This window comes from Pogona vitticeps, chromosome 12 (assembly GCF_051106095.1).
Source record: "Pogona vitticeps strain Pit_001003342236 chromosome 12, PviZW2.1, whole genome shotgun sequence".
Lineage (NCBI taxonomy): Eukaryota > Metazoa > Chordata > Lepidosauria > Squamata > Agamidae > Pogona > Pogona vitticeps.
In genome coordinates, this window is record NC_135794.1 from 9,782,212 (window position 1) to 9,799,385 (window position 17,174).

General features: G+C 46.5%; 1 protein-coding gene across 2 annotated transcripts in view; it reads right to left on the reverse strand.

The window, feature by feature from the left end:
* CCDC33 (coiled-coil domain containing 33) overlaps positions 1-17,174 on the reverse strand; it is a 219,247-nt gene that overhangs the window by 13,095 nt on the left and 188,978 nt on the right. For both annotated transcript variants that reach the window (XM_078381075.1, XM_072982291.2), the window contains 2 exons: positions 8,234-8,301; positions 7,490-7,517 (listed from right to left, as the gene is read on the reverse strand). In XM_078381075.1, coding sequence (XP_078237201.1) covers positions 7,490-7,517; positions 8,234-8,301 — 96 coding nt within the window. The remainder of the gene's footprint in view (positions 1-7,489; positions 7,518-8,233; positions 8,302-17,174) is intronic.

A 17,174-nucleotide genomic window follows, 5' to 3' on the forward strand; every position in this document is an offset into this window, starting at 1 on the left:
TCTGTAGTTCAAAGACAATGAAGAGTCCTCCACATAGTCCAATATCATCAATACCGGCTAGCAGAGGTTCTCCTGGACTACAAATGGGATTCTTTTCATAATGCTACCCTGGTAGAACCTCATGGCTTCCCGTCCCATTGCTATCCAGGCTTGATCATACTCAGCTTCCAAAACTGGAGGAGACGGGATAGGGTCGCATGAGAGAGCATTCAAGCTATCCTGTTTGCTAGCCATGTCTAATCCCTCTTTTTAGGGCTATCAAAGTGGGGCCAGGCACAACCAGATCTCATGGGAGGACAAAGGGGCACTGCTTAATCTGCTGTGAGAAGTACTTCCTTCCACCTTTCCGACGGGTTCTATCACTCGGCTGCACTTAAGACACCCCCAGTTTCTCCTCTTCTTTCTCCTCCCCCTTGATGTTGCCCAAAGAGCTTGAGTGATCGTCTACTCCTTGGTTATGTCCCCTCCTCTAATGGCCTCCCCTCCCTTAAAAAAACAAAGCTAAGAAGTTCTGAAGGTTGCTATCTTTCCCCGGAGTGACTCCAGCCTCCTCCGATTATCTGTAAAAACACTCTGGATCAACCTCCTCAGGTCAGAGATCTATGCCTTGGATCTCAGCAATGTTGCAGACTTCTACACTCATACACACCCCTCTAACCTTGGTGGGACTGTACACACCAACCTCTTTCTTCATGTTCAACTGACTGTTTTGGCTCCATGACATCCTGAGACACAGCATGTGACTGACCTTGCTTTCTTGTTCCAAGTTGCACTTTACGCCTCCCCCAAGTGAACTCTTTGAGTAGAGTTCCCTTACAAAGAGCTCCCCCCCCCGCATCACAATCCAAAGACCTCATCCTCCCTTAGCCTCCCCTGGCCCTCAACGAATGAAAAAGATGTGCCATTTCATGAGAAGGAAATTAGCAGGAGACAAGTATAGATAGAAAGAATTCCCATTCAGCAAAAGCAGGGAAAAATACAAGCTTCCAGTTCATGTGTGTTGTCTTACTTTCACTGTATTTGTTGGTGTCAGAAAAGATGGTTGGTTATTGTGTTATCTCTTAAGCAAAGTTTTAAAAAGTCCCATTTTTGGGACTGCAACCTCCAGAATCTCCCAGTCCAGCATGGCCACAGGGATTCTGCAATAAGAAACAGCATGCCCAGTCATTTCTTTCCCAGCCACTGGCACCTGGGGTAGACTAAGGATGATATAGACGTTTCATGCGTCTGTGCCATGCACAGTGAAGATATAGCCATGGACTTTATTTACTACTTCATATGAAGATTATAAACATGTTGGTACTGCTGTTGTTAGTATGAGCCTCATGGCACCGTGGCTACATTGCAATACTGCAGCCAAAACTCTGCTCACAACCTGGGTTTGATCCCAAGTAGCCGGCTCAAGGTTAACTCAGCCTTCCATCCTTCCAAGGTCGGTAAAATGAGTACCCAGCCTGCTGAGCCGGGGCGGCAATGTGCAGCCTGAATAATTAGATGTTAAACTGCCCAGAGAGTGCTTTAAGCATGATGGGACGGTATATAAGCAGCACACTTTGCTTTTGCCTTGCACTGTTTCTCACGCATCACCAACATGAAGGTTAGGTGATCCGGTGTCAGGAACACACTATGGGAGATGGGAAGTATTAATCCTTTCCTCTCTATCCTGCTGGTCCTGGTCCTTTTAACCATGCTATCTGCATCACCCCCAAATTCCATCCCATTGAAGTGAATGTTTCTTATTTTTAGCAGAAGATGGCAGAAATTGAACTTGGCATGTTTTGCATGTAAATAAGTGCTGGGCAGCTGAACGATGGTCTCTGCTCCAAATATAAAAATGGAGAATTTTGCCTTCCTTAGAACTAGTTCTACTAGGAAGAGTGAGCCGTTATTTATTTTGTGATTCCTGTATCTTTTTGCCAGATGGAGGATTTCCCACTTCCTCTGCCAAAAATAACGTGGCTAATGTTTAACCCTACGCACCTTGACTTGGAGGGCTGAAATAATGCCTGTGCATTCTCTCCACCCTGCAAATGATTGACTGTGGTTTTCTAATGGGATCCAGGCAGGAGTATTTCCCCACTGTGACCACGGTGCTAGCCCGACCAGAAGTGAGGAGGCTGCCTCGGGCAGCAGATCTCACAGAGAGCTGAGCTCTGCCCCACCAACTCTTGACACTTTGGAAAGTCACCCTCCAAGCTGAGAGACCGCTCAGGGTTTAGTGAGAGGAAGAGGAAGAATATGACTGAGGGATGGAGTGGTCTGAAAAGGAGGTCCTTTATTTGCCTCAGTGGGCGAACGTTGTGAGCAGAGATGATCGGTGGCTGTTCACAGGTATAACTAGTCGAATGCTGAAAAGCTGAATGTCGCTTCCTGGAAGGGAGAGCTGGAAGGCAGGGCAGCTTTGGCAGCAGCAATGGTGTAGTCCCATTGTGCCCCACTGCTCATTAATAATCACCCCAATTAGCAAGGCCCATGTGCCCATCCCCAGAAGAAGGCAGACAGCCTTTCCAGCTGCAAAAAGCAGCTGAATGCAAAAGAGCTAAGGGTGCCACTTATATATTGCGGTTTACAGTTCAATTGTGCAAGCTACACGTTGCCTACCCCACACCAAGCTGGGTACTCAGTTTACCAACTTCAAAATGATGGAAGGCTGAGTGAACCTTCAGCTGGCTACCTGGGATTGAACTTGGGTCTGAGCAGAATTTTCGCTGCAGCACTGCAGTTTAACCACTGTACCACAAGGCTCTTGAGAAAAAGTCATCCTACCATGGTGGCTGGCACACGGTTGCTGTTTTCTGGAGGCATAGCTTCCTCTTATGGGAGGGAAGGAGGTCTGATTGTTGTGGGGCACCACCACCAGGGAGAGTACTTTGCTGCCTGCATCAGGCAGTAGAAGAACTTGGGCCATCCCTGCCTGATCCTCCCGCATTAGAGTCCAATCCTAAGATGCTTCTTAAAAAGCATCTGGGCACTCTTAGCCCAACCCTGATCAGCCTGCCAGAAAAGCATCTTCATGGATCTCCTGTATAGAGAATTAGTGCAGGGAAATCACCCCAGAGGGAGATCACAGCTGCCATACAAGGACATCTGCAAGAGGGACCTGAAGGCCTTAGGAATGGACCTCAATAGATGGGAAACACTGACATCTGAGCATTCAGCCTGGAGGCAGGCGGTGCATCACGGCCTCTCCCAATTTGAAGAGACCCTTGTCCAGCAGGCCGAGGCAAAGAGGAAGTCACGAAAGCAGCAAAAATAGGGAGCTTGATGGGGTATAGATTGTATTTGTCTTCAGTGTGGAAGGGATGGTCACTCTGGAATTGGCCTCCTCTGCCACACTAGACGCTGTTCCAAGACCTCTAATTCAGAGCATGATACCGTAGTCTCTCAAGACTGAAGGATGCCTAATCTAAATCTAAGGCCAGGGTGGACCGAAGTACCTCCTCAGTTGAATTAGGCAATGGAAGGGATTATTTTAAAAAGTGGCCACAGTTACTAGGGAGCTCTGGAGGCAGTGTTCACAAAAGGAACTTTTTCAGGCTCTAAGCATCTGCAAAGATCAGAAAGCCTAGTTAGAGTTTCACTGGGGGGAGCGGTCCTGAGAGGAGATATGGCCGTGACAGAGCTGTCTCTGAGCCAACTGGCCGACCTCCTCGGCTCTCCTGGCCTCGCTAGGCCTGGCCTTCAGCAGGATGTCAAGAGATAAGTACGGCCTGTTTGTTTGCAGACCAAGGAGACAGATTGCCTGGAATCCCTAGAGTGGGGAGTGCTTTGTTTTCTTGTTCTTTGGAATGACAGGGAAACCCAGAAGAGACGGGCTGCCCAGCGCCATCATCACTCCAGCAGACATGGCGCTTGGCGTCAGAGAGAGGAGAGTCTGCGTGATCAAGGGAGACAAAAGGGATGCACACTCCAGGGCAAGCGGGACACGTGTCCTGAGCCCTGAATATAGGAGGTCCACAGAAAAGGAAGGCATCCACCAACTATAATTCTCCCCCCAAAAAAAGGACAAAAAGGGGATTGTGATCTGCAAAACACTGCATATCCCACTTTACATGTACAGATGCCAACTTAGAAAGGGTTTTAATAATTCAGAATTTGACTTAGCCAGGTGGAGAAGACAATAACCAAACAACCTAGTGTGACTGTTAAGTCTACTGTCCAGGGCCTCACTTTGAATAGGCACCAACAACTATCCTTCTGGCTCTTAGATTGCATAGATATGGATGGAACAGCCCTTGTGATGCAGGACAGTTTCAGGAAGAAAATTCAGTCAACACTCGACTTACAAACGTAATCTGTTCCAGAAGGAAGTTTGTAACTCGAAAAGTCCGTAAGTCGAACCAGCATTTCCCATAGGAATGCACTGAAAACCAGTTAATCTGTTCCAGCTGGTTTGGGTTCTTAGGTCGAGGGGCGGTTTGTAAGTCGAAGCGTTAGTTCCCATAGATAATAATGCAAAGCCAGTTAATCCATTCCTACCACTAGGGACAGAATTTTCCCCCTTTTTTCATTTTAACCTAAAAAACAGGAAAGAAAAGAGGGAGGGAAGGAGGGAACAGTCTCCTTTTCAACAGAACACCTTGAAAAGCACCTTTTCAGCCAAGACAAGCACCTTCTGGGAAAAACCAAGCACCTTTCAGACAACAGATCACCTTGAAAAGCACCTTTTCAATCAAGACAAGCCAATACAAGCACCTTTTGGGGAAAAGGGATGTAGCAAAGGAGGGAGGGAATACCTTTTAAAAATCCAAAAATCAAATTGTTTTTAAAAGCCAAAAAATAAAAATACAGTCCGTACAGCAATACCAGGCAGTCTGAAGACTGTCTCCAAATCCACTCTCAAAATGCTGGAAAGAGCAAGGAAGCAGACAGGCACCCTCTTCACTGGCCAACGCTTAACTGAAAGTTCAAATTTCGCACTTTCCCCACCTCCTGCGCATTTTTTGGGTTCATAACTCGAATCTAAGTTTGCAAGTCGAGTCAATATTTTTCTGTCAGAGCAGTTTGTAAGTCGAAATGTTTGTAACTAGGGCCATTTTTAAGTCGAGGGTTGACTGTTGTCCTTTAACAATCCTTGCTGACAAGGGGGCTGCTGGGAAACGCAGTCTAACAACATTTAAAGGGTCACAGTTCACATGTTCCTGCTGTTTGGTGGATCAGGCAATCCCTTACACCAGGAGGGGCCATTTATCGTAGGCCCAGGGACCAATTTTACCTGCCTGGTGACACATATTATGCCCTTGTGATGAAACCAGATGTGATCAAGAATCCATGTCTGGTTCGAACCACCGTCTTCTTTTCTATCTCTCCTGTTCTGCAAATGAACCACATTTCCAGGAGGTTCTTGGAACCACCACAACCACCACCTCCTTCTTCACTTAAAGAATGCATTTGGTGACCTTGGAGTTTCCGGGGTTCCCAGAAGTTTCCAAAAGAGTGAGGCCATAGGTGGCCTGCGTCCCACAAATTACCCAACCTGCCTTACAGTAAACATGGGCCCTGCAAAGCCTATTCTTGGGGGACTGCTGAGTAATGAAGCTCCAACAGACACAAAATGGGCATGACAGCGGTATCCCAATCCCCTGGTCCATGCATGCAATGTCACTGGACAGATGGTACTCATTAGAGGTATATGCAGGTTTGTGTTTCTGGACTATGACTCTCGCGGCTGCCTGGAGAATTCTGGGAGATGCAGTCCAAACCTGCAAATGTGCACGTCTCTCGTGAACACAACTGCTAATGCCCAAGCTGAATAGTCTGGGTGACAGAGCAGGCAGCTCCAGTCCCTGCTTTACTCTTAATTCTTTCTAGGGCGAACTCGCACTTTCCTCTTCCTGTCTCATCCTCTTTCCTTTTGTCTCTTAGATTCCAGGCTTGTCGAGGCAGGCACCGCACATCAGCAGCACATGCATGAATTGGCCTTACGAGGATCTTGATTTTTTTCAAACCCAAGAACGTCCACTCCAATTGACAGCCATTCCGACAATTGTGTGAAAACCTTGCAAAGCAAGATCTGCAGACGACCCAGCCCTTCCCGCTCAGCTCTGTGCGATGGCATTTTCACGGATCATCTCCGTTGTGCACAAGCCAGAGACGGCCATCTGTCAGATGTGCTTTCAATGGGATTCCTGCATGGAGCAAGGGCTTGGACTTGAGGGCTTTACAGCCCCCTCCCAACCCCATTATCCTATGATTCTGCAAATCTATGAAAAAATGCTATTTGTATTCCAGGAAATATCCTCAAACTGTTTTTCTGCAGATTTAGTTCTTTGCTGCAGAGGGCAGCATTTGGCTTCTGGCAGAAAAGCCTTCAAAACACACAAGCCGACAGACATCCCCACTGTCCCCACCTCCACCAACATCCGCTTGCAATTATGTTGTTTTCTCCTCTATTTTTTGAGGGTCCGGGTAGTTTTTTACCCGGCATGAGCCAAGCCTCTGTTGCAATCCATTGTGCAGTTCTTCAAGCTGAAAGGAAAGCTATTATTTCCCTTCAAACCATTTTGTTTTTCTCCCCATTATGAAAAGCATTCTGTGGGTTGGTTTAGGGAGCGGTTAAAGTATTGAAATAAATCCAGTGATGGATGGGGTGTGTGTGTGTCTTGAATTCAGTTTAAAGTCACATCGTTTTGGGGTCAGTGTATTCATAATCTTGGGAAAACGTTTAATCCATCTTTAAGCTGTGTTGTATATTGGTTGAGGGGGCTTTAAAAATCATTGCATTTTAGGCATTGTCCTGCATCCGCTTCCACTTCTGTTGGCTGTCTCTCACAACCATTAGCCACTGGTGCTGGGGTGTCATTTAAAATGCATTTTAAAAATTTATTTCAATCTGAAACAGCACTGGAACAGAACAACATGAAAAAAAAATTAAAACAGCTTTCCCTGTGGCCCAACAAATGCACACAGAAACGCATGTGCACACATGCACACACAGGGAGAATGGAGAGGGATTGGGAGACACGAAGCTGGGGCTGAAAGGTTTGTGAAGAAGGGACATACACACACGCATACGCACACACACGCACAGGGTAGAGGAGGAGAAAGAGCATGGAAGGCACAGCAGTGAGTGGTCAACCCCATAGCCACAATTTATACCAATAGAGTATATCCCCAAAAGATTGAAAATAAATCAATTTCACAAGGGATTTAAAATAAACGACTCTCTTGCGGCTGAATAAAATAGACTGCTTTACAATAAAAAACACACCGACTTTGTGTGTCGTGTAATCATCTTTTTAAAACAATTTAAAACATGCTAAACAGATTTAAAATGCAGGTGTCTCTCCTCCCCCCCCCCCGTATGACCGCAACCTTAAAGCCCATCAGATTTCTTGCTTAACTGTTGCCCAGAAACAATGGCAGTTTGTGGACTCAGCATCACAGGGACTCGTCCCAAACCTTTCTATCCAAGAAAACAAAATGGCAACTTCCAAAAATCTGCTGCTGCTCTGGAGAAAGGAAAATGAAGAATGTTTAGTTGTCTTACCAGATCCTGGACTTCTTCAATAATGGGCCTGCCAAATGTAGAGCATAAGTATGTTAGTATGGCAGGAAATTTCCTTCATTGCCCTCTCCCAGTTCTTTGGGGAAGATATTAACCATGATAATGAAGAACAAGCTTTTTCTAATTGCACAACAGAATCTGGAATGTTTGCTTAAAAAAAAAGCAATCTGCTTATGAACTCGAATTAGTTGACTTTAAAAAAAGTAACCCTTGTGCATATTAGCTCAAATTAAGCCTTCATTCTCCCTAGCAGCTAAAATGACTAAACTGAGGTTATTATACTTTGCACAAATCATAAGAAGACAAGAGCCCCAGGCAAAGACAATAATGCTGGGAAAAAGTGGGAGGCAGTAGGAAAAGAGGAAGATGTAACATGGGTTGGGTTGACTGAATAAAGGAAGCCACGGCTTTTAGCTTGCAAAAACTAGGAGCCTTGTTAATGACTCAGCCTTTTGGAGGTCATTAATGCATACAGTTGCCCTAAGTCAGAAATGACATAACATACTAGGGTTGCTTGTTATGCATTGCCTGAGAAGTAACACATTATTAACTCATTGTTTTAAAATTACTTTTTAGTAATTTTTAAACCCTTCAAAGTACTGTAGAGAAATAGCAAAAATGCTCTCCTAAATAACATTTGGAAAGTAATGAGCAAACGGTACTGCAACGTATTATGGTAGCATCACAATTAACCCTCTTCCCGCATCGCAGACGGCCCCACTGTACCTGGCATGCTGTCTCTCTGGCAGGATCTCGGCCACAGCTTCATGAGGTGGCAATTTATCATTCGGTAGCTGAAAGACAGAAAGTAGGTAGTCACCAAAATAACCCGGCAACTGGAGAGAAGTCCTTGTGGTCCACACTGCTGTTGTTCCTAATCTCCAAGCAGGTCTGGCTCTGAAATTAGGCAGAGTGATGAGGCAGCCACCTCTGGAAAGCTGGGAAGCAGCTATGGCCTCCATCCGACTAAGGTCTTCTGAACTGGCTGCTTACAGAGCAAAAGTTTGCAAGAAACTTTGGCCAAAAGGGAGAGGAAAGGCCAGGGACTCAGAAGACTGCTGCTCTCATGTTCTGTTTGAGCCTTTATACAACAAATTAGTATTACAGAGATATCCTTGCTCTACAATACAGGACAAAAAAACAAGTTAAACCATGCTTTTTGTTGCTCCTGGACTCCTGGGGGCTAGGGATCGTGGGGGTGGGAAGGCACCTCACACCATAACACCAGTCCTTGATGAGTATGATTGCAGGGTTGAAACACCCAACCTTTTTAGCAGCAGGAACCCCGAGATCCTCTACCACCATGCCCTCGAATCTTAAGGGAAAGTTCACTCTGAGTCTGCAGCTGACAACACAGCATCTGGATCCAAAATGGATCCCCCTAACAACAATATGCTTGTGTTTAAATATTGTATGCCTGCTTTGATGGAAAGTATTTGGGGCAGACAGACTCTGTCTTTCTTGGTCTGTCTGTCTGCATATTTGGACTCTTGTGAGCTTGCCTATGAAAATAACCATGACGAGTGTCGGACTTCTAGATTTCCCACAATGCCCCTGTTGTTACAAGAATTTGGATATGCATGGTAGAACTGGTGGGGGGGAAAATATCCAAATTGCATCCCAGGGTTAGTGGCTGCCAAGTTTGAGAATGTGTGAACCATTGTGTATTTTAACAGAACATACGGCAATCACTGAAGACGTAGCGGAGGGCAAGAAAAGCCTTACTCTTCAGCGGGGCAATCCTGTTTAGCCATAAGTAAAATACCATTGAACTGAATGGGACTGTGAAGAAGAACCGATTAAAGCAGCCATTTCTGGAAGTGAGCCGTCCCCTCCATCGTCTCCATGCGTTACTTAAATTACCTCAGGGAGTACAAGAGATATCTCTTGAAGATGATCAGGTTAGGGAGAAGACGGGAGGAGAACAGTCTATAGTAGAAAGTTTTCTGATGATGACAGAGTGGATGGAAAAGGTGGGAAGACAGAAGTGTTGGGGTTCAGAGGAGTGGATAGACCCAAGGGAGGAGAAAGGCGAAAAGAGGAGCGAAAGACAAACGACAAGGGAGAGGATACTTATGGATTCTCTTTCCAAAGAGAGAGGAAAGAGGCAGTAATAGAGGGGGCAGACCCACACATGGACACAGAGTAACAGGTGCTGAAGTACAGTTGGGGGAACTGGACCCAATGGAATGGACGGTCTAGGTTCACCCGAGGGGGAAGGGTCCCTGGAGGAAGGTGGCGCGGCCGGAGCCTATTCCCTCCTGAGAACAAGAGTGGGCATGCCACCCATGCTGCAGGACCCTAGGCACAGCAAGGAGCCCTCCGCTGCGGAAGCTGAACGATCGGGAGGGATTCGGGATGTCACCACGTTAAGAGAGAGAACAAACCAGAGGGAACCCTCTACGGTTACGGGCTCCTTCGCCCATGCTGAACAGTTTTGTTCGACCCACAGAAGATATTGTGCATCCTTGCCTTCCTAACTAGAGTAAAAGTTCTGTTAACAATGTTATATTTCCTGTGGTTAATGGTGTCAAAGAAGAGGAAGACTTAGATTAGAACAAGAACCCAATCACGGGGACTGGCTCTCCCTATAAAACTCTATGGGATAGCAGGTAAAATGGCTGCCTTGGCCTCAGCATAAGGCAGTGGTTCTTAACCTTTTTGAAAGAAACGCCCCCTTGAGCCATTGAGGAAGTTATCACCGCCCCCCTCCCCACGGTGATGATATCTTTCTTTCTTTCTTTCTTTCTTTCTTTCTTTCTTTCTTTCTTTCTTTCTTTCTTTCTTTCTTATTTATTTATTTATTTATTTATTTATTTATTTATTTATTTATTTATTTATTTATTTACGAACGACACTTAAATCCAATGACCCCTGAAAACAAAATTCAATTCCAAGAAAATGAAATGCCCCCAAAACATTTAATGATTTAGTTGCAAGCGAATTTTAAGACGCAAAAAAGAAATATAAAAAGGGCCTAAAAACAAACCACAATGCAGGAACTAAAATTTTCAAGACGAAAACTCTGAAACTAAATTAAGATTGGAGGAAAATATGTATATATTTATTTATTTATTTAATTTATATCCCGCCTATCTAATCAATTAAGACTACTCTAGGCGGCTATATTCATGCACACTGTAAAAAGGCTGCAGCCATCTTAACAGGTTTGGCTTGCTCCAGGGCCCCCCTACCACCCCCCTTCTGCTCCAGCGCCCCCACACCGCCCCTTTTCGTTCTATCGCCCCCCCTGAAAAATGAAATCGCCCCCTGGGGGGCATTATCGCCCACGTTAAGAACCACTGGCATAAGGTACAAGGGCTCCCCATCTTGCAGTCCCATCTACTCACTGTGGAAGAGAATGGTCGGTAATACAATGTCATCTGCAACTTCTTAGTTTCTGAGAAGGGGGGGGGAGTTCTGCAGGACTGAGAGACCAGAAGCAGTAACTTCAATCTTCCCGCAGGGATCAGATTAACGAGCTTCTCTCTGGTTGCCAGGAGCCTGCAATTTCCTAACAGCAACATTCAAAGGTCTGTGCAAATGCCAGAACCACAAAGCAAACAGGTGTCTCTCTGTCTCACCTGTGAAGAAGGGTCTGGAGGACTTTGGCTGCTCCTGCACACCTGTCCACCCTCCATCCCTGGCGGAAAGAAAGCTACTAATGGAAAGGAAGTGAACCCACAGGGGTAACAGGCAGGGGAGGAGGAAACCAAGAGCCCCTGGCAGGGAGCACAGCCTGGTTCCTTGCACCTGATTTCAAGTGCTGCCTGGCTGCTCCCCAGGTGCATTGACAGCGCACATCTTGGGAGCTGCTGTTGCTACAACTCATCTCATCTTAGCAACCAGGTGGCCAGGGCTCCTTTGCCAAGGACTGTGGAAAATGGATGGACAAAAAGGGTCTCTGAATGTTGGCTGACTACTGCTTGATAAAGACACTGAATCTCTTCTAAGAAGTAAATAGCAGCTGTGCTGTCACCTGAATACAGAGCGTTTATGTAGGGCAGGAATGCGATCCTGGGATCCTAGGAACAGTTGGCCAGTCTGTCTTCAATGCGCCTAGGAACCGACACCAAAAATAAGCGCTGGCCTGCCCAATGTGGTTGGATTACAACTTTCAAATGGCCAACAACATCTGAAACGTTCCCCTCCTCTGGTTTATTACCATATTTTCCCATGTATAAGACACCCCCATGTATAAGACACCCCCACCACTTTTCTAACCCAAAATTTCTTTCTTTGCAAGAAAACAGCAGGGATCAAAGCTCTTTGATTCCTGCTTCCCCCCTCCACTTTCTTGCAAAAAAGTCCTTTCCCCCTCCACTTTTTGCAAAGAAAGTGGAGGGAGAGAGCACTTTCCTCCCAAGGAAGTGGATGGGGAAGGTAGGAATCAAGCACTTTGATGATTCCTGCTTTTCCCCTCCACTTTCTTGGGAGGAAAATGCTTTCCACCTCCACTTTTCATGCAAAAAGTGGAGGGGGAAAGCAGGAATCAAAGTGCCTTGATGATTCCTGCTTTCCCCCTCCACTTTCTTTGCAAGTAAGTGGAGGGGGAAAGCAGGAATGAAAGTGCTTTGATCCCTCCCCCCTACTTCCATGTATAAGATCACCCTCAATTTTTAATCCAAATATTTTAGACAAAAGTATTATCTTATACATGGAAAAATATAGTATATTGACTGGCAGTGGGTCTCTGGAGTTTCCAACATGCTGATGACTCTGATTTCATGGTAGTGATGGTGGAAAGGGATGGGTTTTTTTAAAAAATTTTGTTGGACTACAAATACCACAATTCTCCATTTCATGAGTTCTACCTACATTTCAGGCACCTTCCCAACATCCCAGTCTGATGTGCTTGGGAGAAAGGCCTCAATGAGAAGGCTTTGAGGCCTAGCTAGGCCAAGCTCTGCCCAGGCTTCCTGTTCCTGCCCCTTTGCTAGCTGGAAGCTTTTCTTCGGGGAAGGAAGCCTGGCCTAGCTAAGCCACAAGGTCTTCTATTTGGTGCACAATGCTAAGGGGATTGAAAGGAATCTGAAAGACAGGGAGAACTGACGGAGTGGAGAATTGCGGAAAACTGTAGTCTAGAAAATCCAAAAGTCCCATCCCTAGCCATATTAGATTTTAAAATGTTAGAGGATTTATCGAAGGTGCTGAATCTATTTGTGGCCCAGATAGCTTTTGTGAACTTGAGGCTAAGAGCCTCGTGGCGCAGTGGTTAAACTGCTGGACTGCAGCCAAAACTGTGCTCACGACCTGGGGTTCAATCCCAGGTAGCCAGCTCAAGGTTGACTCAGCCTTCTATCCTTCCGAGGTCAGAAAAATAAGGACCTAGCTCGCTGTAGCCTGAATAATTAACTTACAAACCACCCAGAGAGTGCTTGAAGCACTATGGGGCAGTATATAAGCAGCACGCTTTGCTTTGCTTTAAAACCTGCGGTGAATTCGCTAACCAGTGCACAGATGCCTTCCCAAACTGGAAATGCTGGGGATTCAACCTGGGGAATTTCTTTCACAAACTGTATTCTCATGAGGCTACATAAGGACAAAAATAAACAGCCTGTGACTAGAGGAGATAAATGATTTATTAATAACGGTGTCCGAGTGTCATAGCAGGAGCGTCCCTCATCTCAAGGTATATGCAAAGTAGCCTGCTTTTTTTTTGTGATGGTCGTCAGGACTTATGAACCTTCTGAAGTGTGGTTTTGCAAACCTGGAAAAATACATCAGTCGCCTCTCTCCAACACTAGGTCTTGGTTTGGTGGATGCTTACTAACAATTATATGACTACTGCTATCCTTACCATTGTCTTTAAATCCATGAGGAATATGAATTCATGCAAAGAGTGTCATACAATCCATACTCAAAGCTTGGAAAAGTTACTCTTTTGGACTACAATTCCCAGAATCGTGCAGCCAGTGTGGTTTTTTTTGCACTCCAAAAACGTAACTTTTCTGATCTCCATCTCTTTGAATGTAGATTGCTGCCAAGCAGCAGCACAGAGGCAGGAGAAAGTAGGTGATTTCCACAATAGGCAACCTTTAGTCCCAGGTTATTTTATGTTAGCTGGGCTCATTTCTGGCTATCCTGCTTGTCTGGGAGGAAGAGCTGCCACGGGAAAGGAGTTGCATCAGAAGGGAAAAGGAAAGAAGCCACAGACCTCCACCTCTGACCTGCCACGTCTGCTTCCTACTCAGCCTTTCTGCATCCTCTGTGTTTCTGCCACCCACGCAAACGCTCCACCCCTTGACGCGTGTTGCCCTCAGCCTTCTTCCTCTGCTCCCCACTGCCCATCCCAGATACATCACTTTGGCCTTTCCCCCAAGGGTGCCTCAAGGTGCTTTATCTGCCTCAGCTGAAGGACACGATGGTGCTCCTTTCCATCCTAGATAGAAAAGCCAACTGGGCAGGCAGCTGAATTGTTCAATGTTGGTGAAAAGGTCCTCTTCTGCACTCAAGGACATCAGCCTAGCTTGGGGGGGGCACAGGGAGGACTACACAGCACGCAGGTAGGGTCGCCAAGTCACCGGCATCCCCTTCCCTTAAGACTTCAGGGCCAGATCCTGAGACAGGAGGCAAGACAAGCACAGAGGCAGGACGAACGAGAGTTAGGATGGAAGCAGGAAGGAGGCATAACACACACGCGGAGGCTTTTGTGCTGAACCACCGAGCCACTGAGCCCAGTTCAGAATGAGTGGGGTGGGTGCCCAGGCTTGAAAGCTGACTCACACATGCAAAAACCAAACTTTCTCCTTCACCGGAGAAGCTCATCCTGAGATCTGCTTCCCCGCCTTTGACACCTGGAGGAGTTACAGCCACCCGCTGAGGCCCCAGTCATTGCCCTCAGACTGGGCAACTATAAGAGAAGCTCCTTTCCCTTGGAGCACCTCACTGTCCTCTCACAGCATTTGCTGTTTAAGGTGACCCCTGCATCGCCCTAAATAGTAGGGCCGGCCCTGGAGGACTAATAGCCTTTGAATCCCATCCTGGTGGCCCAACCCCTTTGCTTCCGAGCTTGGCATTCATTTTCTCTGCCCTTATCTCAGACTCTCAGCGTCCTGCACTCTCTGCCAGCATTTTGATGGTGATGACAGAGGGAGAAGAGGATTACAAAGTTATCACTCCCTCCTTGATTCATGGCATCGCATTTCCACATGTGCAGGATCTCTGGGATGTTGAGCACCAGGGCCTTTTGCTGGCTCAGCTCTCTTCTAATGTTTCAAAGGTTTAATTATGTTCTGAGACTTCTCAGCTTTTCAGATGTCTTCGTCCGTGACCTTGAACAGAATGTGCCAATTTGTACTGTGGCACTAGTTCTGTTGTGCTTGTTTTGGTCTTCTTCCTATCAGGCCTGGCTCTGGGCCTCAGAAATGTGTTGCAGCAGGCCATCCTATGCCTCCCCCACCCCACAATTAATGGGGCCTCCTCCCAGCCTGGACATCAGATCTGATTTTTAAAATGAACAAAGGAACCTTATGAAACTGTTGAGGGTCCCTCCGGATGGGAAGGTGGGCTTCCCATCTTGGTGAGTGAATTAGCCTCATTCCCAACTTGTAGCTCCCTGGTGGATTGGGGCAGCAATGAGTTGGAGGTGGGAAATGTCCTCAAAGTCATAGATGTGGCCACGTCAGGACTCCAACTTAAGGAGGAGCAGGAAATGGTGGCCTGTTGGACCTTTGTTGTGGCCTGTTGGACCTTTAAAGTTGTGTTGTTCCATTAACCCTGTGTTGGCCTCAATAAAGAGCCAAGTTCTCCAGCAACTTACAGTGTTGTCATGGAGGGGGATATGGGAGCTGTTCTCAAACCTTCTACCCCTGGCACTGAAGTGGTGTCCTTTGAGCATCTTGACCTTATTCTCCGTTTCCCCCGAAGTTGAGTTATTACAGAGCACAATGGGGCACAGAAGATGCTACAACCACAAATCATGTTGCCACCATGGGTTTTCCTGGGTGGCACAACTACTGCCCATTTTTCTGGTCATTTTAGTCTGCAGTGTCTTTCATTTTCTTTGACTCTGGTTTGGATTCTGGTCAAGAACATGAAAGACACTGCAGACTAAAACAACCGGAAAAATCGGCAGTAGCTGAACATGTCCTGAAACAACCTAGACAGGAAATCCTATTTCAAAACACAGAAGTACTGGACAACACCAGCAATCATTATGTTAGACTACACAGGGAAGCCATTGAAATCCATAAACATCAGCACAGCTTCAAGAAAAAAGAAGAAATTCTAAAACTCAACAAAGCCTGGCTCCCAGCACTGAAAAACACAGATTGCAAAAAGGTCAATGAACTCTACCGAGCCACAAGAACCGGTGATCATTGCACACAAAAGACTAGACAATGACACTCATCAATCACAGTGACAGATCATCTCCCCCCTCATCACAAACAAAAACACCCTGATCACAGGAATCACTCTATCTCCTGAAAAGAACTGATCCCACAACTACAAATACTCAACAATCTCACACACTACACCAGAACACAGACAGAGTTCTAGCTCCTGTACTCTGAAGATACCGGACACAGAGACTGGTGAAATGTTAGGAAGAAAAACCTCCAGACATGGCCAAACAGCCTGAAAAACCTACAACAACCATTGGATCCTGGCCGTGAAAGCCTTTGGGAAAATTCTCTCTTGGGAATTTAATCCAGGGGGTTCTGTGTTCTCCATATCCTGGACCCAGATTCCTATTTGAAGGTTGGTAGAAAAAAAACCTAACTAATCTGGACTCTAAAATAGATCCATTTCTTTTAATACCTCCTCTGAGCCTACGGATATTTAATGGAAAGAGACCTGTGTGATTCTGGAAATGGGCACCCTTGACATTGATATCATAGCTGGCTGCACCATCTTGCCTGGTGCATAGAAGAGGTGGATTTCAAAAATGGGTAGAGGAACCGCAGTCCATGAAAGGCCATGTTGGTCTGCTTGAAAGGAAGCATTTACTTCATTTGCATATAGATATCAGAGCTTAGAGGCAGCTTAGAGCAGCAGTCCCAAACCTTTTTGGGACTGTGGACCATTTGGGGGATGCGGGCTCCGTGCGCGGGGGGTGGAGGGCACCTCCGTGCTCATGGGTGGGTGTATCAAACTCACAGAGGGATGTGTCATGCTCATGGAGGGGCATGTCGCCCACCCACAAGCACAACACGCCCACCTGTGAGCGTGACATGCCCCTCAGTGAGCATGACATGCCCACCCGCGAGCACAAAACACCCCTCCGCAAGTGCGACACGCCCACCATGTGTGCATGGATCCATCTCCACAGCCCAGTTCCAAGGAGCCCACGGATTGGCCCAGGGCCGCGGACTGGGGGTTGGGGACCCTGGCTTAGGGGATGAGCACAAAGCAACACAGGTGAATTGGCCTGACTTGAGAAAAACCTTGCCATACAAATAAAGCAAAAGCAAGCATTCACATAGCATTTTCAGCATGCTGAGAACCTTTGACATGCGTTACCCAGGAGGAGTCCTAAGAGAAATGTTATGAAGTTGGTGAGCAGGATTATCCCCATATCAAAAGTGATGGGTTGAAAGTGTAGGAGGTGGCTCGGCTCTGTGTCATCAGTGGAATTCCTGAACAGGGATGGAAGGTGTGATCAGAAGGCTGGAAAGGAGTTACAGGTGACTCTGCCAGGGAATCACTCTAGCCTGGCTCCAAA